Below are 23,784 nucleotides of genomic sequence, written 5' to 3'. Positions count from 1 at the left end.
TTTGAAGCTTCGTGTTGCTGCCTCTCCTCTTGAGAAGCTTCCAGTAAGCCTCTATGTGGTTGGTCTAATGTGACTTCCTGTTATGTTAAGAGTGCTTGTGTCAGACCCGTCTAATGTGGGTAAGATGATTCATAATGTCATAAAGGACCACATCCAGCAATTGCTCCATTATTAGCCAGCAGATAAGAGAGAGGAAGGAAGGAAAGGAGGTACAGATGGATGGAGGGAAGGCGAAAGTGAGGGTGGTGTAAATTTGTCCTACAAAGTGTCATGAGGGTTTACATAAAGCGTTTAATTCATTTTGAAAGAAGCATCGCATCTATTCGCGATGGACTAAATCACTTCCCTCCAACCGGCTCAGAACAACTTCACCCTGTATATGTTGAGAGGTCAAACAAGTCTTTAGATGGTTATCACTACCAGGTTGTCATTGCCAGGGTCATTCAAAGGTCAAGAGATGTCAATGAAGATAATTCATTGTTTAATTCTGCTCATCTTTGAATACCTAATGTGTCAGTCTAATGGTTTGATAGGACTTAAAAATTATTATAATTTAAAAAACATTGCACTCTTTCTTGTAAGGAGAATACAGATACTTTCTTGCATTATGTCCAGTCTTTTTGATACGTTTATTAAATGTTTAGTATAAGTACATCATTTTTATTTACTTTTTCCCACTAATCTTTGAATGATCCTTATGCAACAATTTGTCATACTTAGATGATGGTGATTTGTAGATCAGTTGTGCCTTCTGTGAGTGAATGCCAATTAATAGATAATGTCACGCCCTGAGCCCTTGGTTCTCTATGGTGTAGTAGGTCAGGGCATGACTAGGGGGTGATCTAGTATGTTTATTTCTATGTTGGTGCTAATATGGTTCCTAATTAGAGGCAGCTGTTTATCGTTGCCTCTGATTGGGGATCATATTTAGGTAGTTATTTTCCCACCTCTGTTTTGGTGGGATATTGATTGATTGTTAGTGTGTTTGGGCACTACGTCCTCACGGTCTTTGTAAGTTTTGTTATTTTGTTTTGTTATCTTCACTTAAATAAATATGTGGAACTACACTCATGCTGCGCATTGTCCCGCTCATTTCCAAGAACGTGAAAGAATATCCCAACAAACCAGGACCAAGCAGCATGTTCACCAGGTAAAGGAGTTTTGGACATGGGAAGAAGTGATGGGTGGATGCGAAACCCTTCCTTGGCAACAGACGGAAGGTAATAATGGAGGACAGCGACGACGCCAGGGTTCACGGCCACAGAAAGCCCAAGGACAACCCCAAGTTTTTTTTGGGGGGGGGGCATAAGGGGTGGCCGGTCGAGCCGAGGAGAGTGCCAGAGCCCAAATGGCAAACTCTGGAGGAGCGTGTCGTCAGACCACGGCAACAGAAACCCCAAGATTTTTTTGGGGGGGGGGACATGGCGCTGGCGGCTGAGTCGCGGGAAGAGCCAGAGACTGTCAGGGAGGCAATGGAGAAGTTGGGAGAGAGAGAGATGAGAGAGATGTTGTGCAAGTGTGTTCTGCTCAACATTCGACCAGAAGATCCGGTTAGCAGTCTGGTGAAACCTGTATCGGCTCCACGCATCTGGCCTCCAGTGCGCCTCCCCAGTCCGGTAAGTCCTGTGCCTGCTCCTCGCACTTGCCCTGAAGAGCGTGTCACCAGTCCAGTGGAACCTGTGCCTGCTCCTTGCACTCGCCCTGAAGTGCGTGTCCCCAGTCCGGTACATCCTGTGCCTGCTCCTCGCACTCGCCCTGAAGTGCGTGTCACCAGTCTGGTGCCACCTGTGCCGGCTCTACGCATCAGGCCTCCAGTGCGCCTCCCCAGTCTGGTACGTCCTGTGCCTGCTCCTCGCACTCGCCCTCCGGCGACGGTCCACGATCCGGAACCTCGGCCGACGGTCCACGGTCCGGAACCTCGGCCGACGGTCCACGGTCCGGAACCTCGGCCGACGGTCCACGGTCCGGAACCTCCGGCGACGGTCCGGAACCTCCAGCGACGGTCCAGAACCTCCAGCGACGGTCAATGGTCCGGAACCTCCAGGCAAGGCATCCAGTCCAGCTCCAAGGCCGGAGCCTTCTTCTGCGCCGGTGGCCAGTCCAGGCACGGCGTCCAGTCCCGCTCCATGGCGGGAGCCTTCCTCTGCGCTGATGTCCAGGCATGGCATCCAGTCCCGCTCCATGGCGGGAGCCTTCCTCTGCGCCGATGTCCAGGCACGGCGTCCAGTCCCGCTCCATGGCCGGAGCCTTCTTCTGCGCCGGTGCCCAGACCAGGCACGGCGTCCTTCCCAGCTCCATGGCCGGAGTCCTCCTTTGTGCCGATGTCCAGGCACGGCGTCCAACCCAACTCCATGGCCGGAGTCCTCCTTTGTGCCGATGCCCAGTCCAGGCACGGCGTTCAGCCCGGCGCGATGGCCGGATCCGGGGTCTGGGCGGGGACTATGACCTGCACCGGAGCCGCCACCAACACTAATCACCCCCCCTACCCTCCCCATTTGGTTTCAGGTTTTGCGGCCGGAGTCCGCACATTTGGAGGGGTACTGTCACGCCCTGACCATAGAGAGCACTTGGTTCTCTATGGTGTTGTAGGTCAGGGCGTGACTAGGGGGTGATCTAGTATGTTTATTTGTATGTCGGTGCTAATATGGTTCCCAATTAGAGGCAGCTGTTTATCGTTGCCTCTGATTGGGGATCATATTTAGGTAGTTATTTTCCCACCTGTGTTTTGGTGGGATATTGATTGATTGTTAGTGTGTTTGGGCACTACGTCCTCACGGTCTTTGTAAGTTTTGTTATTTTGTTTTGTTAGTTTCACTTAAATAAATATGTAGAATTATACTCACACTGCGCTTTCGTCCGCTCATTTCCAAGAACGTGACAGATAATCTCGGTGACCCGTTCTACCTTTTGTAATATGAAAACATCTTACTTTTTATTGCTTATGCAGTGCAGTGACACATAACTATTTTCATAGATTATTATCATCATGCCTCACTTGTTTCTGTAGATATTGGAGATGGCGAAGTGGATATGAAGAAATGCTTGACTTAACAATTTTTATTATATATTTTGTGAAAGAAAAACTGCCTGCCTGGCGGCCGATTATTTCCTTATTAAGACAAGCAATACATCTATGAGAGACAATTCCATTTTCAGGCTGGTAATAAATGTCACAGAAGATAACAAACAGCTGACAAAGAATTACATTTTGTTTTGTTTTCCCTCCTTGGTGGGTGTGTGTGTGTGTTTATTTGCTTTCATAAAGTCAATTCCATTGCAGACATTATGTCTTCATATAAAAACATTAATGAGGGGAGAATCCTTGATATTTTAACACCAATTAACTCTGAAAATAAATAATGTGTATATAATTCCACACTTATAGTGGTGATACCATATCCTTCAATCTGTTCCACATATGTTCCAATGGAGACAAACCTCAGACAAACTGGTAGAAAAAGGGCAGATTTATTTAAAGCACTTTGTCCCCTACATAGAAAAATATGATTGATTTGAGTCGACAATAATAAATAGAGTGCCTGACTATCCTCAGGCCCCATTGGTAACGTACAGCAGTACAATCAATATCCAGTTACACAATACAGCAAAGGCACTAGCATTTACTGCAATCAGAACAGTCGACAGGGGTTATGCGAGGCATGGAAGGTGGCAGGGGAGGTGATGTCTGGATCCATCTCTTGGTAGCCAATTCAATGGCAGCTCTGTATGTACCTAATCCATAGTAGCCATGTAGGGTATGTGCCCAGCCCATAGTGACATTATATGTAACCGTTCAGTCATTACAAAGTCATCACAGTAGCAAATAGGCTTGAACACTTGTGCCGTTTCTTGTGACTGTAGGTGTATACCTATTATTTGGTATTTGGAGTGGTAGGTTCATTGGGGTTGAAAGGTTGATTTGTTACTGCCCGGTTGTCCCATGGATTATGCGGGGTGTTCAAAACAGTAGTAGTAGCATATAGAGATTTAGGAAGGGGTTGGGATTAGAGAAAGAAGGGATGGTTTGTGAGAACAGGAGTGGGTTTCAGGATGGCGTACGAAAAAACAAGGAATGGGTAAATAGAAAAAGGAATGAAGTTTTAAAGGAAAGAGGAAATGTTCATCGTAAAAGGAGAAAGGTTTGTTTGGTAGATGACAAGGTTTGTTACAGTAGATGGCACATAACAGTGTATCACTCATCTAGACATGGCACTGGTAATACTCCAATCGCTCATGGAATATCCCAAGTGATTTTTAACAATTCAACAACAGGCCGTTTATTTGCAGCCATTTAATTTCTAGCAAGTGTTTTCTTTGTTGCTATTTAAAAAATGGGGTCTGTTTGCAGTGGTCCCAATCAGTAGTGACTTGTATTTTCTGGCTGAATTTGGGCTCATATTTGGCTTAAAGGGGATAAATATATGCACGAAGAAAAAATATATATTAATATTAACACATATATAGTACCAGTCAAAAGTTTGGACACACCTACTCATTCATGGGTTTTTCTTTATTTTTACTATTTTCTACATTGTAGAATAATAGTGAAGACATCAAAACTATGAAATAACACATATAGAATCATGTAGTAACCAACAAAGTGTTAAACAAATCATAATATATTTTATATATGAGATGTTTCAAATAGCCGCCCTTTGCCATGATGACAGCTTTGTACACACTTGGCATTCTCTCAACCGAAGCTGGTTGAGAGAATGCCAAGAGTGTACAAAGCTGAGGTAGTCACCTGGAATGCATTTAAAATTAACAGGTGTGCTTTATGTTCATTTGTGGAATTTCTTTCCTTAATGTGTTTGAGTCAATCAGTTGTGTTGTGACAAGGTAGGGTGGTATACAGAAGATAGCCCTATTAAGTCGATATTATGGCAAGAACAGCTCAAAAAAAGCAAGGAGAAACGACTGTCCACCACTTTAAGACATGAAGGTCAGTCAACATGGAAAATTTCAAAAACTTTTAATGTTTCTTCAAGTGCAGTCGCAAAAACCATCAAGCACTATGATGAAACTGGCTCTCATGAGGACCACCACAGGAATGGAAAACCCAGAGTTACCTCTGCTGTAGAGGATATGTTCATTAGAGTTACCATCCTCAGAAATTGCAGCCCAAATAAATGCTTCACAGAGTTCAAATAACAGACATCTCAACATCAATTTGTCCTTTGGTCTGGAGTCCAAATTGGAGATTTTTGTTTCCAACCGCCGTGTCTTTGCGAGGCGCGTGTGGGTGAACGGATGATCTCCACATGTGTATTTCCCACCGTAAAGCATGAAGGAGGAGGTGTTATGTGGGGGGTGCTTTGCTGGTGACACTGTTTGTGATTTATTTAGAATTCAAGGCACACTTAGCCAGCATGGCTGCCACAGCATTCTGCAGCTACACGCCATCTCATCTGGTTTGGGCTTACTGCTACTGTCATTTGTTTTTCAATAGGACAATGACCCACACACCTCCAAGCTGTGTAAGGGCTATTTGACCAAGAAGGAGAGTGATGGAGTGCTGCATCAGATGACCTGGCCTCCACAATCCTCCGACCTCAACCAAATAGAGATGGTTTGGGATGAGTCCGACCGCAGAGTGAAGGAAAAGCAGCCAACAAGTGGGAATTCCTGTTAGAAAAGCATTCCAGGTGAAGGTGGTTGAGAGAATGCCAAGAGTGCAAAGCTGTCATCAAGACAAAGGGTGACTATTTGAAGAACACTTTTTGGGTTATGACATGATTCCATATGTGTTATTTTATAGTTTATGTCTTCACTATTATTCTACAATGTAGAAAATTGTACAAATAAAGAAAAACCCTTGAATGAGTAGGTGTTCTAAAACCTTTGACTGGTAGTGTATATATGCCATATTTGTTTGTTATTAATTGATAATCATTTACATTGAGAAAAATACTGATGTCATTAAATATCTTATTAAATATAATGGAAAATTATAAGGCTTAAACGTTTCTCCAGTTCGATTGGTCACTCCGAATGTGATTCCGACTCGTCCCCTTGAAGAGACCAGGGAAGATGCAACTTCCTTTTCTTTCAGTTCTGTGTTTCCCAAAATTCCTGTCATTGAGTTCCAGGTCCAGATATCCCATGTGGACGGATTGGTTTGAAATGTATTTTCCTCAGAAAAGGCCCTGATTGTCAGAACAAATCATGATAATCGTCACTTACTCCCAGACTTAAAGCAGTCAACCACTCATCCCTTTCAGAGAAATGTCTTCCCAGTGAGCCCAATATCTTGTGACCACTGTCATGTCTGATCTGTTTGGTTCTTTGTTTTTATTCCAGTTTGGGTCATAACCCATTATAGCATAGTTGGGTGGGTCATCCCAGCCCAAACCATCCCAGAAAGTTTAGCTAACACATCTCCAGAATGTTCTACAAGACTTTAAAGCTATTCAAGCTTAGTAGTGATATTGGCTGATAGTTGCCAGTATTCCGAAACCCCTTTAGACTTGCCAGGGAGCAGCATGGGAGGCGTTGGGGCCCTAGGTATGAAGCCCAGTGGCCCTTGGGAGTCCTGGTTTAGATGTTCCTCTGAGCAGTAAGGTACTTGAGGGCGGCTGCGCCGTACTTCCGGGACAGGTCTTGGTGGAACTCTTCTTTTAGGGTCTGCAGGCAGTATCGGTAACCTGGGCTGGAGCGGAACTTGGAGATGTCGAAGCTGGGTGCGTGTGGCATGTGGATCATGAACGCGTTGGGCAGAACCATCAGGTCGTACTCCTGGGGGGTGGGAAAGGGGGGGAAAATGTATTATTTTATTTGCTTATTGGACATGGTCCGTGTACAATAGACACCACATTTCAGCATTTTAGCTACGTGGCTAATACTCTTCTGCAGTCCCAGCTGTGACTGAAATAATTTAAGACTCGAGAAACAAAGTCACAAACGTTGCTCTTAGGTGCTGAACACTGAAAGGTCACAGCTTGACTTTGATTTGTGGGCAGTTACAATCGCTATTATTCCTGACTTAGCAAAAGCATTACACGTAATATCAGAGGTCTACCGCGAATCACATCTATTCTAATCATTAGCATAACCTTAACTGAATTCCAAAGATGAGTTGAGGTTTTGAATTAAACTTAAATTAAAATGAGTTATTATGTGCAGATTATTTGGGAGTAGAGTCTTTGAGGATAAAATGTGAACAATAACTTTAACGACCATTTTTCTTCTCAACAAGCCATAAACAGATAAGTGTATCCAGACTTTAACTACATCTCTTTGTCTGCCCGTCTTATCTGCTATGGCTGTTTGGTCTACCTAGTGTGTGCAAATGTACTGTGGTGTGATGATGTGTCCTGGAGGAAAATAAATATATTATATTCTAATACCCTACCACTATCCTCCCTACTGTACCTGCGCATCTAGCTCCATGATATGGGAGACCTTGTTCCAGCCAAATCCCACGAAGCGCTGGTCGTACTCAGGACAGTCCCGCTTCACCACCACATAGGGCTCAAAGTCCGCCTCCCACTCCACCTTATAGGGCGTGGTGGCTGTCCGCCACTTGGCGTAGTTGGTAGGAGCATGGCCCTTGGTCCAGACGTGATACCTGGGAAGGCAAGGAGAAAGGTACGTGTACAGATGTGTTAATAATAGTTTTGAACTAGATTGCATACAGTGCATTCGTAAAGTATTCAGAACCCTTGACTTTTTAAACATTTTGTTACATTACAGCCTTATTGTAAAATAGATTAAATCGGGGTTTTTTTCTCATCAATCTACACACAATACCCCGTAACGACAAAGAAAAACAGATTTGGAGAATTTTTGGTATTCAGGCCAAATAGTTCAATCTTGGTTTGTCTGAGAGCCCTTTAGGTGCCTTTTGGCAAACTCCAAGCGGGCTGTCATGTGCCTTTTACTGAGGAGTGGCTTCTGTCGGGCCACTCTACCATAAATGAAGGAAAAGCAGCCAACTAGTGCTCAGAATATGTGGGAACTCTATTGGAAAAGCATTCCAGGTGAAGATGGTTGAGAGAATGCCAAGAGTGTTCAAATCTGACATCAAGGGAAAGGGTGGCCACATTGAAGAATCTCAAATATAAATTCTATTTTGATTTGTTTAACACTTTTTTGGTTAATAATACATGATTCCATATGTGTTATTTCATAGTTTTGATGTCTTCATTATTATTCTACAATGTAGAAATAGTAACAATAAAGAAAAACCCTTGAATGAGTAGGTGTGTCCAAACTTTTGACTGGTACTGCATATATTATAAAATGACTTCAACGTATCAATGTAATCAATGTACTAAATACAGTATCAAAATCAGGATGGATGCTCCAAGTTATGTCATCTATTTCAGAAGGGCCAATCAAACCTCCTGATCAACAAGCCAGATTGTCCAATGGGGTGAGCTGTTAGTGCTGGTGTACCTGAAGGTGTAGAGGGTCCCCATGTCCAGCATGGAGAGCAGCTCAGCTTTGGATTTGGGAAAGGAGAGGCGGTAGCGCAGTGTCTCAAAGGCCGGTACAACCAGAGCTTTCTTAGTGTGGGCCATGTCTAACTGGACCACTGACTTTCTGTGGGGATAAGATAAAGAAACCATTCATTTACAACCAAAACTGTACATCAGCTAGAGCCACATCTGCCACTAGTTGGTTGGAATGCATTGCTGGCAACACCTTAGCTGTGGGTTCGACTCCCACATGGGCCATATATGAACATCATACAAACAGTTGAAGTCAGAGGTTTACATACACCTTAGCCAAATACATTTAAACTCAGTTTAACCACAATTCCTGACATTTAATTCTAGCATAAATTCCCTGTCTTAGGTAAGTTGGATCACCACTTGTGAAATGTCAGAATAATAGTCAATATGGCCAAACAGTTTCATCAGACCAGAGGACATTTCTCCAAAAAGTATGATCTTTGTCCCCATGTGCAGTTGCAAACCGTAGTCTGGCTTTTTTTATGGCAGTTTTGGAGCAGTAGCTTCTTCCTTGCTGAGCTGCCTTTCAGGTTATATCGATATAGGACTCGTTTTACTGTGGATATAGATACTTTTGTACCTGTTTCCTCCAGCATCTTCACATGGTTCTTTGCTGTTGTTGATTGATTGATTTGCACTTTTCGCACCAAAGTACATATCTCTAGGAGACAGAACGCGTCTCCTTCCTGAGCGGTATGACGGCTGCGTGGTCCCATGGTGTTTATACTTGCGTACTATTGTTTGTACAGATGAACGTGGTACCTGCAGGCGTTTAGAAATTGCTCCCAATGATGAACCAGACTTGTGGAGGTCTACAATTTTATTTCTGAAGTCTTGGCTGATTTATTTTGATTTTCCCATGATGTCAAGCAAAGAGACCCTGAGTTTGAAGGTAGGCCTTGAAATACATCCACAGGTACACCTCCAATTGACTCAAATGATGTCAATTAGCTTATCAGAAGCTTGTAAAGCCATGACATCATTTTCTGGAATTTTCCAAGCTGTTTAAAGGAATAGTCAACTTAGTGTATGTAAACTTCTGACCCACTGGAATTGTGATACAATGAATTATAAGTGAAATAATCTGTCTGTAAACAATTGTTGGAAAAATTACTTGTCATGCACAAAGCAGATGTCCCAACCGACTTGCCAAAACTATAGTTTGTTAACATGAAATTTGTGGAGTGGTTGAAAAACGAGTGTATGTAAACTTGCGACTTCAACTGTATGTTGTCTGTAAATTGCTTTGGATTAAAATGGCTGCTAAATGACTATATATCAAAACATCTCAGCCAGTGTTCTGTCTATTTTTATGATGGAACATCTTCAGGAACAACTACAACTCACCTGAGGTAATCATAGAGGCCGTACATGGGCAGGAAGTCCACGTCTGCCAGGAACACATAAGGTGTGTTGGCGTTCCTCAGGGCCACATTTCTCACCAGGTTGACGGGGTAGAACTGGCCCTCCTTGTAAACGATATGGTAGCCCACGTTCTTACGGTTCTTCAGCACCTCGGAGGCCTGGGCGTAACGCAGAAACTGTTGGGCCTCAGCGTCTGACATGTACAGGGCCAGGCTGATAGGTCCTTCCCAGTGCTTAAATATGGCCTCCAGCATCTGTAACCTGAGATAAATAGAGATGTCATAAAATAGAGTATTAGAGATACAGAGATGTATAGTACATAATGATAATAAAAGCAGTGGTGGAAGTAGAGAAGAAAAGGGGGAGGAAAGGGAAGAGGAAGAAGTAGAGAAAAAAGCAAAATACAATCATATTTGTAGAGTTGCACTCCTCATTAGCCATATCGTAATAATGAATTCATGCTCAGGGGGGTCAGAGCTATAAGGTGAGTTTTTACCTGTCCATCGAGAGCTGTGCGACCAGCGTGACATCTGTGTCGTCCCCGGCGGGCGTGTACTCGTACTGCAGAAAGTAGAGGTGCACGCGGTGCACTGTGATTCGCTCCCGCCGAAAGTCATAACACTGGTCGTCTTCATCCAGCTCCTCCAGAGCTCCTTGTAACTGGAGAGGGATGGAAAGAGGGAGGTCAAAATCAATGTTTAGAATGTAAATATTCCCTCTGATAGGCTAACATGGTTTCATGACACCATGCAGTCAGAGGTGACGAGACCATGCAGCTCTGTACACTCTGTTGTATTCTGGCTGGATGTCCATGGGTATCATAGTATAGTGAATAAAGGTATGGTGAATATTAAAACCTCCTTGAGGTGTTAGGGAGTGGTTTGTTAAATGTTATACCATGGGTGGTTCTAATCTTGAATGCTGATTGGTTAAAGCCGAATTCCAGACGGTGTCTATTTCACAAGTTACCACCGGCTAAATCTATGATGTTAAAATGCCTATTTACTCTGTTCCATCTGGCTGCGCCAGCGACTGTCTCATCAGCCCAGCTAGGCAATTTATGAACTTGATCTTCACTATAAAAAGCATCTAAACATTATCTCACATTTCTTTTAGACTAACATTTAGTTTTCAACAGTGGAGATTTGTGTAGAGCTTGCTGTCTGTCTCTCCAACATTTGCAACATTGTTTCAATATTCAAAATCGATCTCCAGCTGTCCCATAGTAATGGACATGTTGCGAGTCAGTACGAGACAGACAGGCAGGCAGCGCTTCTCAGCCAGTCGTAATCCTGAATCAGCTGGCATAGTTTTTGGGGATCTATACAAAGAAATGTCAATAGAAAGAAGGTTAAACTAATGGAAGTGTAGCTAGTTCACAGTCTTTCCAGCTTCAGTTTGAAGTGATTGTGTTAGCTGTGTTGTTGGCTAGCTCCTCTGATCAACAGTGTCCTGACAAAAGAGCACAATTTCTATGCCAGATGAAATCGCTCCTCATTATGAAGTGAATCTACAAAAAAGTTAATTGATGCCTATTAATCCTTCTGCCATGCAAACTTATTTTAGTCATGTGCTTTTAAGAGTGACTACACAGAAATTTAAATATTTGGGAATTTGGGTCACAAACAACAAGATCTCTACAAAGCCAATTTCCCTCCCTTGATACTCTGCTTGAAACAGGATCTTGAACACTGGGATTTACTTTCTCTTTCTCTGGGCGGAATAGTTAACATTGTTAAAATTAATGTATTAAGTTTTTATAGTTATTTCAATGTATTTCTTATCTTTCTGACAAAATCTTTTATCTCCATAGATAAACTGATATCTGCTTTTATCTGGAACAAGAAAAACCCTTGGATACGTAAGAGCGTATTGCAGAGATCTCATTCCCAGGGTGGTCTAGCACTTACGAACTTTCAATACTATTAGTGGGCAGCTAATATAAGAATCATTCTATATTGGATGACAGAAATCCCTGATGTTACAGGCCTGAAACGGTTGATCTTGGAGATCTCATCCTGTGGCCCCACCTCCTTAGCTGCCTTACTCTGCTCAAGACTTGCATTAGCTGAGCTTGTTTCCTAATACACGAAAAACCGTATTGCGAAACATTCTCTAAAAATCTGGAAACAGTTCAGGCGATCGTTTGGTCTCAGTGAATTTTCAACTTCTGCCCCATTATTAAACAACCGTACATTATCTCCATCATTATTAGACCGTGCGTTTCATATCTGGTCTGGAAAAGAGATCTCCTCACTGAACGACTTGTACATTGATATGGATTTTGCATCTTTTGAACAGTTAGTACAAAAAATAAATATTCTGAGATCCCATTTCTTTAGATATCTGCAATTGTGTAGTTTTGTCTCTTCATACTCTAGTCACTTGCCATCACGCCCATCTACCTCCCTTCTAGATTCTCTTTTTAAAGTGAACCATTATATCAAAGGGGGCATACACTTGACCTATAATTTATTAAATTCGCACAATCTGGATTCCATGAACTCTCTTAAAAACCACCTATATGGGTTCGGTGTTCGGTTCGGTTTTAATAAACCAATTAGGCACATTTGGGAAGTCTTGATACAACATTTTGAACAGATATGCAATTGTGCATTGCATCAGTCTAAAACATTTTTTTTTTAACATTTTTAGTCATTTAGCAGACGCTCTTATCCAGAGCGACTTACAGTAGTGAATGCATACATTTCATAAAAAAAATTCCCGTACTGGTCCCCCGTGGGAATCGAACCCACAACCCTGGCGTTGCAAACACCATGCTCTACCAACTGAGCCACAAAACGTTGCATATACACTGCTACCATCTAGTGGTCAACATTTAAATTGTGCCTGGGCTGGAATAATACATTATGGCCTTTCTCTTGTATTTCAAAGATGATGGTAAAATAAATACATATTTTTTCTTTACTTTATTACACGTTTTGGACATGTCCGAAATGGAGAGATTTCTGGATATCATTTATTTTTTTTACATTTTCTAATATACTGGAGAGACCTACAGAACCTTCTACCTTTATTGCATTATTTGGAGTGGCACCACAGGAGGCCCCTCTAAACAGTTCTTTGGGCAACATGTACTACTCTTCTAGCTAGACGTCTTATACTGTTTAAGTGGAAATTTCAAAGGAAGTTATGCAACATCTCAAGCTAGAGAAAATATGTTACTCCGTTATGGGATCTGCAATAACATTTTATAATATAACTTTTTTACTAATTTTACAACCCCATTAACAAATTTTACAACTCCATTTACAACTCCATTTTACAGCTCCATTAACAATCCAGAAGTTGTATAATTATTTTTTTATTTTTTTAACTTGTTCTTATAATATCTTTTTTTACTGATTAATTATATCACTCATTGTATATCATGCCTGCTTTAACTCTCATTGTTATGGATGTATCCAAATAAATGTCACTAGAAAACAGCTTAAACACATGCAAATGAAGCTACTTTGTTGTTATTCTGGCTGCACTGGTTGACATGACTGCAAGTTAGCCTTAGTTGGCTAGCTAGCAAGCAAAGGATAAGAACGTTGCCAGCCAGTACAGCAATAGAACATTTAAAATTAACGACTGGGTCACGTCCATAGATACAAAACAAAAGGACTGAACGACTTGGTTGCGTCTCTGACAACTGAACCGATAGAACGAACGACGGGCGGCTTGGGCGGCTTCGGTAGTAACCCTAGATTTGTGTCAGGACTGTATCTTGTGGAAGGATGAAATAGTATCAATAAATTAATCAAAATATTTTTTTAAATTCAAATATGTGACTCGTTTCAGGAAACTAGGCGTATGTCGCGGGACACTACTTCACAGGAGAGCCATTTGAACGTAAACCTTTTTAATCAAAATCAATTTTTTTTGGCAGAAATGCCTTCTGGCACATGTGAATTTTCATGTGCCTTAATAACAGACTTGTATGCCGTCTGTAAATGCAAATACAATTATTCAATTATGAGCCTAGTTGGTTTAGCCACAGAAAAAGTAAGCAACCTTCTCGCTAGCCATGACTGGCTGAGATAATAAGTGGGCTGGAAATGCTGAGAGATGAGTTCGGATTGGTCTGCCATATAGCACGCTTCTGTCTATTTGAGCTGGTCAGTATTTGTAGGTAATCCTGTCAAACGCAGCTTTTTTTATGTCTCGCGTAGTAGAACTGCATAAGTGTTGCTCTCCACTTTCTGGAGGACCGAGTTTTGAAATCAGAGTTTGATAGCTAAGGAGCTGGAGAAAACGGCTGTCTCCGGATTACATCTTTAAATTAAAGGCAACCATGGCATCTGTGACAGGGAGAGGTGTCCATCCATGATGTATATGGGTAAGATAGTTTAGCTAGGTACATTTTCAGATATTACACATTTCTAATTTTGACAGAAAGTAGTTTTCATTTCAAGTTAAATTGTACTTTTTGCTAGCCAGCTATCGTTAGCTGGCTGGCTCGCTAGCTAAAGTTACGTGTATGATCTTATTATTCGTATCTCAGAGCCATTTCCTTTGCTAGTTAAAGCCTAATGTTAGCTAGCTAACATTGAACCTGGTTAGTTAGCTTCCTGCAGATTCATGCAGGGTAGTAATGTCATGACTTGGGATTATGGTTCATTGTTTAGCTAGCTACATGTCTTAACATAAGACTCCCCTATGCAAGTAATGATTTCAATAGAAAGTCACCGTGACAACTGTTGATAGACGTAGCTGGTAAATTCAGCTATCTACTCCGCTTTCAGAACACTCTCGTCTGTGTGCCAGAGTGCAGAATAACTGACGAATTTATGAACGCTCAACACCGGTTGAATATGGCCGGTGTCAGTAAACATTGGCAAAAAAGTGCAAATTGTTGCCAGCAGCACAGTTGCAGTCAACAACACTCTTGATAACATAACAACAGCCTAACCAGCTCTGCTAGGGTGAGTAAAATGGTGAGGGAGTTGTTCTCTCATTTGTGTCTAGAAGTAGCTAGCCAACGTTAGCCTGTTAGCTTGGGTGCTTGACTGTTTTTGTTAGGACAGAACGCTCTGATCAAACCTTAAAGAGATGGGTGGGGCTAAAGTTTAAGAGGGTGTGAATGATACTGAATGGGTGTAGACAAAGAAGAGCTCTCCTGTAGGTACCAAAACATTCAAAACCCATTTTCTCGAAAGTGAGGTTACAAGTTTCAAAGCAGAATTACTTTCCCATTGTTCAACAAATACAGTGTATGATATACCATTTTGTAGCTCTGTGTCTCTGCTTTATTCCAATGTAAAAAAAAAAAAACGCAATTTCAAATTTTGGTACATAAGACAGAATCAAGGCGGTCGGTCACATATGTCAATCATTATTTGCATACGTTGGTAACCCTTTGTATAAAAGTGCTAACGCACTCGAAGCCAGTGTTTGGAGGATATATTGGCATGGTTTGCCGCAACACCCATGCCAATATACCCTCCAAACACCGGCTTCAAGGGCATTATCACGTAATTATGGTTAAAGTTATGGTAATGTTCTACTCACCCGAACGCTCTCTGAGGTGGCCTGGCTGGGGCAGCCAAACAGCTCTCGTCTCAGTAGGTTCCCATCGTACTCAAGGAAGGTAAGGTAGAGGTTCCTGAAGAACTCCACATGCTTGTTCTTCACACGAAGTTTCTTAGGAGAGTTCCAATGGATCACCTGACATGGGACATGAACATATTACAGTACCATGGTGACCAGTAGCCAGATGACTAGATGCAGTACATTCATAAGGAAAGAATTTAGGGATTTTGCTATATTTGTGTGTGTGTGCTTGCGTGTGTGTGTGTGTGTATGCGAGTGTGTGTATATTTCACTGCATAGCCCTACCTTGAGGTCAGACACCTCTGTGTAGCACTGTTCGGAGCGTGTGTGGTCAGACAGCTGAACGTTCCAGAAGCAGGGCAGCTGATGCACTAGGACTGGGTTCTGCTTAATGAAAGCATTAAAGATGTCCTGCACACAAGATTACCCACTCACATTAAAGACCCGTGTAATACACTCCTAGAAAAAAGGGTTCTGAAAGGGTTCCAGGTTGAACTCTTTTTGGTTCCATGTACTGTAGAACCCTCTGTGTAAAGGGTCCTACATGGAACTCAAAAGGGTTATTCAAAGGGTTCCCCTATGGGGACAGCTGAAGAACCCTTTTAGTTTCTAGATAGCACATTTTTTTCTAGAGTGTATTATACCCACTCATTTTAACATTAAGATCATATAGAACTCTGGCACACAATAGTAAACATTCACATTGACACATCCGCCAAATGTTCATTAGAGATGTCCTACACACTTACATTACCATCTGCCTCATACACAGTATGCTTTGAGGCATAAGATTACCCTACTATATATCATGGTTCCGCAACTTTTTTTGCCAGGGGGTGGTTTTATTTGGACCCCAACATTTTTATATATATATTTTTTTATTGTTAGACATAAAAGACTGTAAAAACACCAGGAAATCAGCTCCAAGTAATTTTTATTCAAGACATCTGTTCCCAAATATTCCCACGCATAATAGAGAGACACGTGATCGAATACAAATGTGAGCAAGGTTTGAAATGATTATGTTTTAGTCAAACATATCTGTTTGGGCTTCTTGCGGTCAATTTGCGGTCTACAAATTATTTGTAAATATGTTCCGGCCCTCTGACAATTCATTCAAGGAAAAAAAAAACAGCCCTCTGCTGAATCTAGTTGATGATTCCTGCCCTATATTAACATATGTTATGTATTTAATGATCTAAAGAGTATTTAATAATATTCTGAATAAAGATAATAGACTAGAATAGAATTTTATAAAATTGAATAAACAGACCTGGTCCGCCAGCGAGGTACTGAGCATGCTCATTAACTCTCTCTCGGCGGTCAGCCTCCACATCTGCTCCCAGCCAATCCGTCGCAGCCTCTCCAGGTAGAGCAGGATGACCCCAGTGTTGAAGCCTCGTCCCAGGGCGGGCCAGGGTTTGTGGTTCTTCCACAGGTTCCCCAGGTACCAGTCACTCTGGTTCTCCACCAGACCTATCACCTGCTTGTCTGCAATCACAGCATCACCAATCATAATTTTTCCAGATTTTAAAATGCTGATTATCATTCGTAATGAGGTGGAGTCTTCAACATATAGACCGTTTTTGAACTACTAGATTATCAAATGGTATTTTTGTCCTCTAGGGATTTTAATCACTCAACCAATTAATTAATTATTCAATCAATCAACCAGAAATGTTTATCAAGGTCAAAGATCGTACCAGTGAACTTCCTGAAGATGGCCCAGAGCTCAGCGATGTCGGTGGCGAAGGTGATGTCCGTATCCAGGACGATGACCTTTGTGAGGTCAGAGGGCAGCGCTTTGGTTAGGGTCAGCTTCATCAGGCCGTAGATACCTGAGTAGTGCTTGTTAGGTATCCATGACACCTCCGACTGGAAGAGAGGAGAAGATGGAGAGAGAAAGCAAGAGTGAGGTTGAAGAAATTTAGACCTCACAGAAAAATTTTGATTTCAAAAGAAAAGGGAATATAAAGTTGCAAGGTATGAAAAATAATGTAGTTAGAAGCAACACCACTGTGGCTCTTTGTCAGGTGTGTAAGGGTATTCGCCTTCCTTTAAATAGCTAACTTGCGCAGACACCCATTTGTTTCCTAAGATCCCTTTAGTATAAAAGACCCTTTAAACCAGAGGTGAACCAATTGGAACATTACTACTGTTTACTCTATAGCATCAATCTTGAAAAATATAATCTGTTTTTATACCCAGGATACCCAATGAATACTGAAACCTGCACAACTTTTGGCATGCAATCTGGGCAACCATGTCTGATTATTAATTCCTCTTGATTCTGCAGAACGGGATCTGCATAAGTGAATCATTTGCAAATATAATCAGCTCAGAAGATGCAGTGTTTCCTTCTTCGTTTGAACTGAGTTAATGAAAACTGAGTAGGTTGAGAAATTTGAGAGCACAAAGAGCTTTTGTTCCCTCTAAGCTTGTGGAGGCTGAGAGAGAATGTGATGATGGGGGGGGGGGGGGGAGACGGAGCCAAGTCATATTGCAGGTCGAGGCAGGTTGGTATGTGAGTAGAGAAACAATATGTTACTTTATGAACCCCTTATCAATAGCAAAGAGCCAAAGCTAGACGCACACACCTGCCTGCCCACACACCCACCCACCCACCTACCCAAACACCCACAGAACAAGCACGCAACACACACATACCACACACAAACACACACACAATTTTTTGATTTACACGGACACATACTGACTGAGAGGAGAGGCGAGAGGAAAAGAAGGACTGAGGTGACGCATCACTGTTGTAAGAGTAGGGAAAGGGAGGAGAAGGAGGGAGTAAAGAGCATGTAGAACAAGGAAAATTGAATGAGAGCAAGGATGGTCTCTGTGTCTACTGGATTTCTCTTTCTCCTGCCAACTGATTGTTTGGAAAGTGGTGGAATTCCCCTTTAATGTCAATGGTTGCTCACAGAGGGCAGACAAATTATTTCCTGAACACTGATTTAAAAGATAGAGCAGACACTCAGGCCCCTGAGGACCATAGGTGCATATCACTGAGCTAGAGCTCATCAAAAGAAAATACTGTAAAAGTGGTGGGGTATTTACCTTGAGTTCGTCTGCGTCGTAGAAGCTAACTTGTACAGACGGAACCATCCAGGACTGGAACAGAGAACTCAGGATCTGATTGGCTACTGCGTCTGTGATGAAGTGGAAATGGAGAGGGTTTCTCCTGAGAGAGAGGAAGAGAAAGAGAGAGATAGAAATACATATGCCAAGAGCTACTCAAGTGCTTAATCTCTCTGATTAAGAAGGGCCTGACCTTCCCTAAAGTCACAACTTCCCATGAGTCCAATAATTAAGTAATAAATAATTATAATTTTTACAAGTGGTCTTTGAATTGACATCAGCCTTATTAGATTAGGATTCATCAAGTAGAATAAACAACTACTGTTGCTATATCAGGTGTAGCTATAGCAGTAGGTGTAGTTGTATGTGAAGGTCTGTTGTGTTACCTGTGGAACAGGATGGACTTGACCAGGGTGACCACATCTCTGCTGGCGTTGTGACCGGCACACACGCACGCTACATGGATCAGCTGCACAGAAGAGAGAGGGCAGAATAAGCCACAAGCTATGCCATCAACACTGTTGGGAATATCGATTCCCTATGTTTACCTTTTAGCACCTACAGCCATATTATTTAACTATGTCTATGTTAGTTTATCCAAAACACATGAACACCACTGACAGTAGATCTGACATACCAACTTAAAACCAATGACCAAACAGTGAAGCTAAACAAACAGAGCTAAAAAAAACGAGCAACGCTAAAGTAAATTTCTGATCCTGGCTCACCTCACACTTCAGTACGGTGGGCGAACGGGGACACTCAGTGTGATTGGCTCTCTCCTCTGCCGTGTTCTCCACATCCTCGGGCCCAGTGTCAGCTGATGCCCCCCACGCCGCATTGCCGTAGTTACCACCGTCGGCGGGCTGGCCAGCCGTGCCCTGCAATTGGTTGAGCTGCAAGCGGATCTGCCTGTTCTCCTCCTCCATCTCGCGCACCCGCGACTCTAGAACTGCCCGCTCTAGAACCCGTGCCTCGGGGGTCTCTGACAGACAGGGGGACAGGAGGAGAGAACGCCCATCTGGAGAAGGGGGGGAAGGGGGGAGGGACAAGAGAATTAGGATTAGGGTTGAATTAAGTCTTTCATTTCTAGAGTTGTGTGTGTGTGTGTGTGTGTGTGTGTGTGTGTGTGTGTGTCTGTGTGTGTGCGTTTATTAATTAGGGTGCGCATCTTTAATTGGATTTAGGAGTGTATGACAGTATGTCCAGGGTCTATTGTTTTTGTTTACAACAGGATACTGACAATCATAAACAGACTGCCTAAGAACACTTAAGCACATACATTCTCCAAAGAGCCTTGCTTGATTCTCAGAAGTCACGAAAGTAACCGAAGCAATTCTAGGACAAAGAAATCTCAGAATTTCGAACAGCCTACAAGATTGTTAGTACAGATGCTGTATCTTAATTTGAGCCAGTTTCACACAGCAGGATTATAATCCTGCAGCAAGAGGAAATGTGAATTGTTAGGGACAGATCGAAATTGGGAAGGGTGGTTTGTTTTTTTATTGGGCACAGGGGAGGGTAGGGTGTTTTTTCCCTGGTTTACATTCGCTCTTTTGCAGGATTTATTATATAATTTATTCTATCCTAGCCACATTTCCTCATCTGCTTGCCTGCGCCTCCCTACAGTTCCTTCGGGAAAGAACCGCTTGATTTTTTCCCACATTTTGTTACATTACAGCCTTTTGCTAAAATGTATTAAATTGTTTTTTTCCCTCATCAATCTACACACAATACCCCATAATGACAAAGCTCATAAAAAAACATGAAATATCACATTTACATAAGTATTCAGACCCTTTACTCAGTACTTTGTTTAAACATCTTTGGCAGCGATTACAGCCTTGAGTCTTCTTGGGTATGACACTACAAGCCTGGCACACCTGTTTTGGGGAGTTTCTCCCATTGTTCTATGCAGATCCTCTCAAGCTCTGTCAGGTTGGATGGGGAGCGTTGCTGCACAGCTGTTTTCAGGTCTCTCCAGAGATGTTGGATTGGGTTCAAGTCCGGGCTCTGGCTGGGCCACTCAAGGACATTCAGAGACTTTTCCCAAAGCCACTCATGCGTTGTCTTGGCTGTGTGCTTAGGGTTGTTGTCCTGTTGGAAGGTGAACCTTCGCCTCAATCTGAGGTCCTGAGCGCTCCGGAGTAGGTTTTCATCATAGATCTCTCTGTACTTGGCTCCGTCCATCTTTGTCTCGATGCTGACTAGTCTCCCAGTCCCTGCCGCTGAAAAACATCCCTACAGCATGATGCTGCCACCACCATGCTTCACCATAGGGATGGTGCCAGGTTTCCTCCAGACGTGAGGCTTGGCATTCAGGCCAAAGAGTTCAATCTTGGTTTCATCAGATAAGAGAATATTGTTTCACATGGTCTGAGTCTTTAGGTGCATTTTGGCAAACTCCAAGCGGACTGTCATGTGCCTTTTACCGAGGAGTGGTTTCGGTCCGGCCACTCTACCATAAAGGCCTAATTGGGGGAGTGCTGCAGAGGTAGTTGTCCTTCTGGAAGGTTCTCCCATCTCCACAGAGGAACTCTGGAGGTCTGTCAGAGTGACCATTGGGTTCTTGGTCACCTCCCTGACCAAGGCCCTTCAACCCCGAATGCTCAGTTTGGCTGGGCGGCCAGCTCTAGGAAGAGTCTTGGTGGTTCCAAACTTCTTCCCTTTAAGAATGATGGCGGCCACTGTGATCTTGGGGACCTTCAATGCTGCAGAAATGTTTTGGTACCCTTCCCCAGATCTGTGCCTCGACACAATCCTGTCTCGGAGCTCTACGGACAATTCCTTCAACCTCTGGGCTTGGTTTTTGCTCTGACATGCACTGTCAACAGTGGGACCTTATATAGACAGGTGTGTGCCTTTCCAAATCATGTTTAGTCTATTTACATTTACCATAGGTGGACTCCAATCAAGTTGTAAAAACATCTCAAGGATGATCAATGGAAACAGGATGCACCTGAGCTCAATCTCGAGTCTCATAGCAAAGGGTCTGAATACTATGTAATTAAGGTATTTCTGTTTTTTGTTTTCAATACATTTGATTTTTTTTTTTTGCTTTGTCATTATGCTGTATTGTGTGTAGATTGCTAAATACCTTGTTTTATTTAATCAATTTTAGAATATGGCTGTAACGTAACAAAACGTAAAAAAATGTATGCAGCTTTGAATGTAAAAATATGTATGCAGCTTTGAATGCTTTTATGTGTGGCATGACAGCCAGTTAGCCTATTGCAGACCTTGACAAATGGTGCACCTACCACTGGTGCCACTATGAATGGTGGATAGAGGGCAGGATAGACTGGTAGACTACATTGAGTAAACCAAACATTAGGAATAAATTCCTATTATTGAGAGTTTTTAAGGTCTAGAAAAGCACAGTAGCAGACCATCCTGGCTGTATTTTTTCTTCTGATACTGAGATGTGCTGTCTGTTGCAGATAATTATTCTTCCAAGTCGTCCTATAGTAATGTGGCCATATACAACTGTATGCTCTCGGCAGGCCCAGCTATTCAGGAAAGCTTAACGCACGCTCTGCTTCCTCTCCAATCCAAGTGGCCTTTCCTTGTGCACCTAGAACCTAACGCTTCAATAATGCCTAAATATTCACTTTTAAAATGTTTTACCTTTCATACGTGCTACTTCAAAAGTCTACTGTAGGCATGCGCAAGTTCATCCTAATTCTGGCATCATATTAACCAGGTTTCCATTACAACATTTTGATGCGAGTAAAGTGCGTTGGATAAAGATTGTCACGGCATCATGGGAAAGCATGCAGTTTATTAGGCTACAGATGAAATAGGTTTTGATGAACTTCACAGGGTGGTGAAAGTGCATGGTGATGAATACCAGAGTGAGCACATTTGCTATACCAATGCAATATTATTTGAGACAAAACCATCAGTAGGCCTAGAGTTTAAAATGTGATGGAACCCTATTTACCTTGTTTTGTTTTTTTGGTACACGGGAATTGAACCACAAAAGTTATTTTTATGTAGACAACGTTTTTACGCAACAAGTCAATTTGATGGAAACAACTCTGATGGGAAAATGCGCATATAGTTTCGATGCAAATGTTTTAATATGCACATTGAAAATCTGTCACCAAGTGGTCGAAAACCTTGCAATAGAGATACCCTAAAGACTCTAGCAAGTGTGCTAGTCCAGTGGTTCACCAGAAGCCCCAAACATCTAAAGAATAAGCTACAGACCAAGCCAAAATAAGCTTGTTACAATTGTACTTAAACGCCCCCCCCCATACTCATCTAGAGGTCGAGCATGTTTTTGTCTGTGTCTCTGTAATGTGTCTATATCTATGTAATTGTATATGTATCTATGCAAGAAAATTGGGACCACAATGGAAATAAGTCTGACTTTATTGTGCAATCCCGATCATTTAAAAAAGTCGTTGTACTGTGTGTATATGTATATTTTTTTACTCAATCAAATCAATCAATCCAAACTGTGCAGCGCAGCATTTGATTAATGGAAAGAGACATCTGTTACAAAACGCCGATTTTTTTTTATGACATTCGGTGATTGTCAAGCCAAGCCTTTGACACTGGGTAGGCCTATGAAGGTATGGAGGGATGCATTTTCTGTTTGTCGAGATTGACATCTATTTATTGCGGTGTTGAAAATGCAAACCATGATATTGAAGTGCCCGAAGTCCGTATGCTTTGTTTATTGGTTGTGGAGTGCATTGGCACTGAAACTTGTTCGTGAAAAATATAATTATAGGAAAATCTGATTTCCCCCTAGCTGATCATTGTCTGCAGCAGGCTCTGATTGTAGTGTTACTCTTCAGCTCCACTGTATGCATTGCGATCAGTGTCACGTCAGTGTGAAGTTTTACCTGCTACACAGAGTTCGTTGTTTTGAGAGAGGAGCAAAGTCTTTATTCTATTTTGCCTACTGCCCCATATCATTCATAGATTATGCGTAAGTACAATAGCTTTGGTCCAGTTTTTCACAAGTACTCACTAAATTGTTGTCTAGTGGTTGTACAAAATGATCCTCTAATTTCGCAAGCTGCTTTTGAACCTAGCTAGTCAACGTAACTAGCTAGCTAGCTAGTAGTAGTAGTAGTAGTAGTAGCTTCTTGACTAAAATAACCGGTGGTGTATAGTCGAGGCCATATGCAACCAACATCTACTTCATTTGTCATTATTTCAATTCACAAGATAGAATGAACGTTTGAAGTCAGCCATCGAGAATTGAACCTCTGATTTCTTGAGCTTGGACGCTGACATTGGACGTGACACATCGCGAGCACAACACGGGCAGTGAAGCAGCTTTCATTGATTTCAA

The 23,784-nt window shown here is 42.3% G+C and overlaps 1 protein-coding gene across 4 annotated transcripts in view; it reads right to left on the bottom strand.

Annotated features, from left to right (window-relative positions):
* Positions 1-3,449: 3,449 nt before the first annotated feature.
* The window catches only part of LOC106587065 (xylosyl- and glucuronyltransferase LARGE2s), a 119,565-nt gene continuing 99,230 nt past the window's right edge, over positions 3,450-23,784 (bottom strand). For all 4 annotated transcript variants that reach the window (XM_014174962.3, XM_014174961.3, XM_014174963.3 and 1 more), the window contains 12 exons: positions 19,202-19,494; positions 18,860-18,942; positions 18,453-18,576; positions 17,087-17,258; positions 16,657-16,874; positions 15,669-15,794; positions 15,342-15,497; positions 10,321-10,484; positions 9,807-10,085; positions 8,401-8,547; positions 7,375-7,570; positions 3,450-6,738 (listed from right to left, as the gene is read on the bottom strand). In XM_014174962.3, the coding sequence (XP_014030437.1) occupies positions 6,541-6,738; positions 7,375-7,570; positions 8,401-8,547; positions 9,807-10,085; positions 10,321-10,484; positions 15,342-15,497; positions 15,669-15,794; positions 16,657-16,874; positions 17,087-17,258; positions 18,453-18,576; positions 18,860-18,942; positions 19,202-19,494 (2,156 nt within the window). In that variant the 3' untranslated portion in view covers positions 3,450-6,540. The remainder of the gene's footprint in view (positions 6,739-7,374; positions 7,571-8,400; positions 8,548-9,806; positions 10,086-10,320; positions 10,485-15,341; positions 15,498-15,668; positions 15,795-16,656; positions 16,875-17,086; positions 17,259-18,452; positions 18,577-18,859; positions 18,943-19,201; positions 19,495-23,784) is intronic.

The sequence above is a fragment of the Salmo salar genome, chromosome 26 (genome assembly GCF_965601325.2).
Source record: "Salmo salar chromosome 26, fSalSal1, whole genome shotgun sequence".
NCBI classification, from domain to species: domain Eukaryota; kingdom Metazoa; phylum Chordata; class Actinopteri; order Salmoniformes; family Salmonidae; genus Salmo; species Salmo salar.
This window is presented reverse-complemented; position numbering and strand designations above follow the sequence as displayed.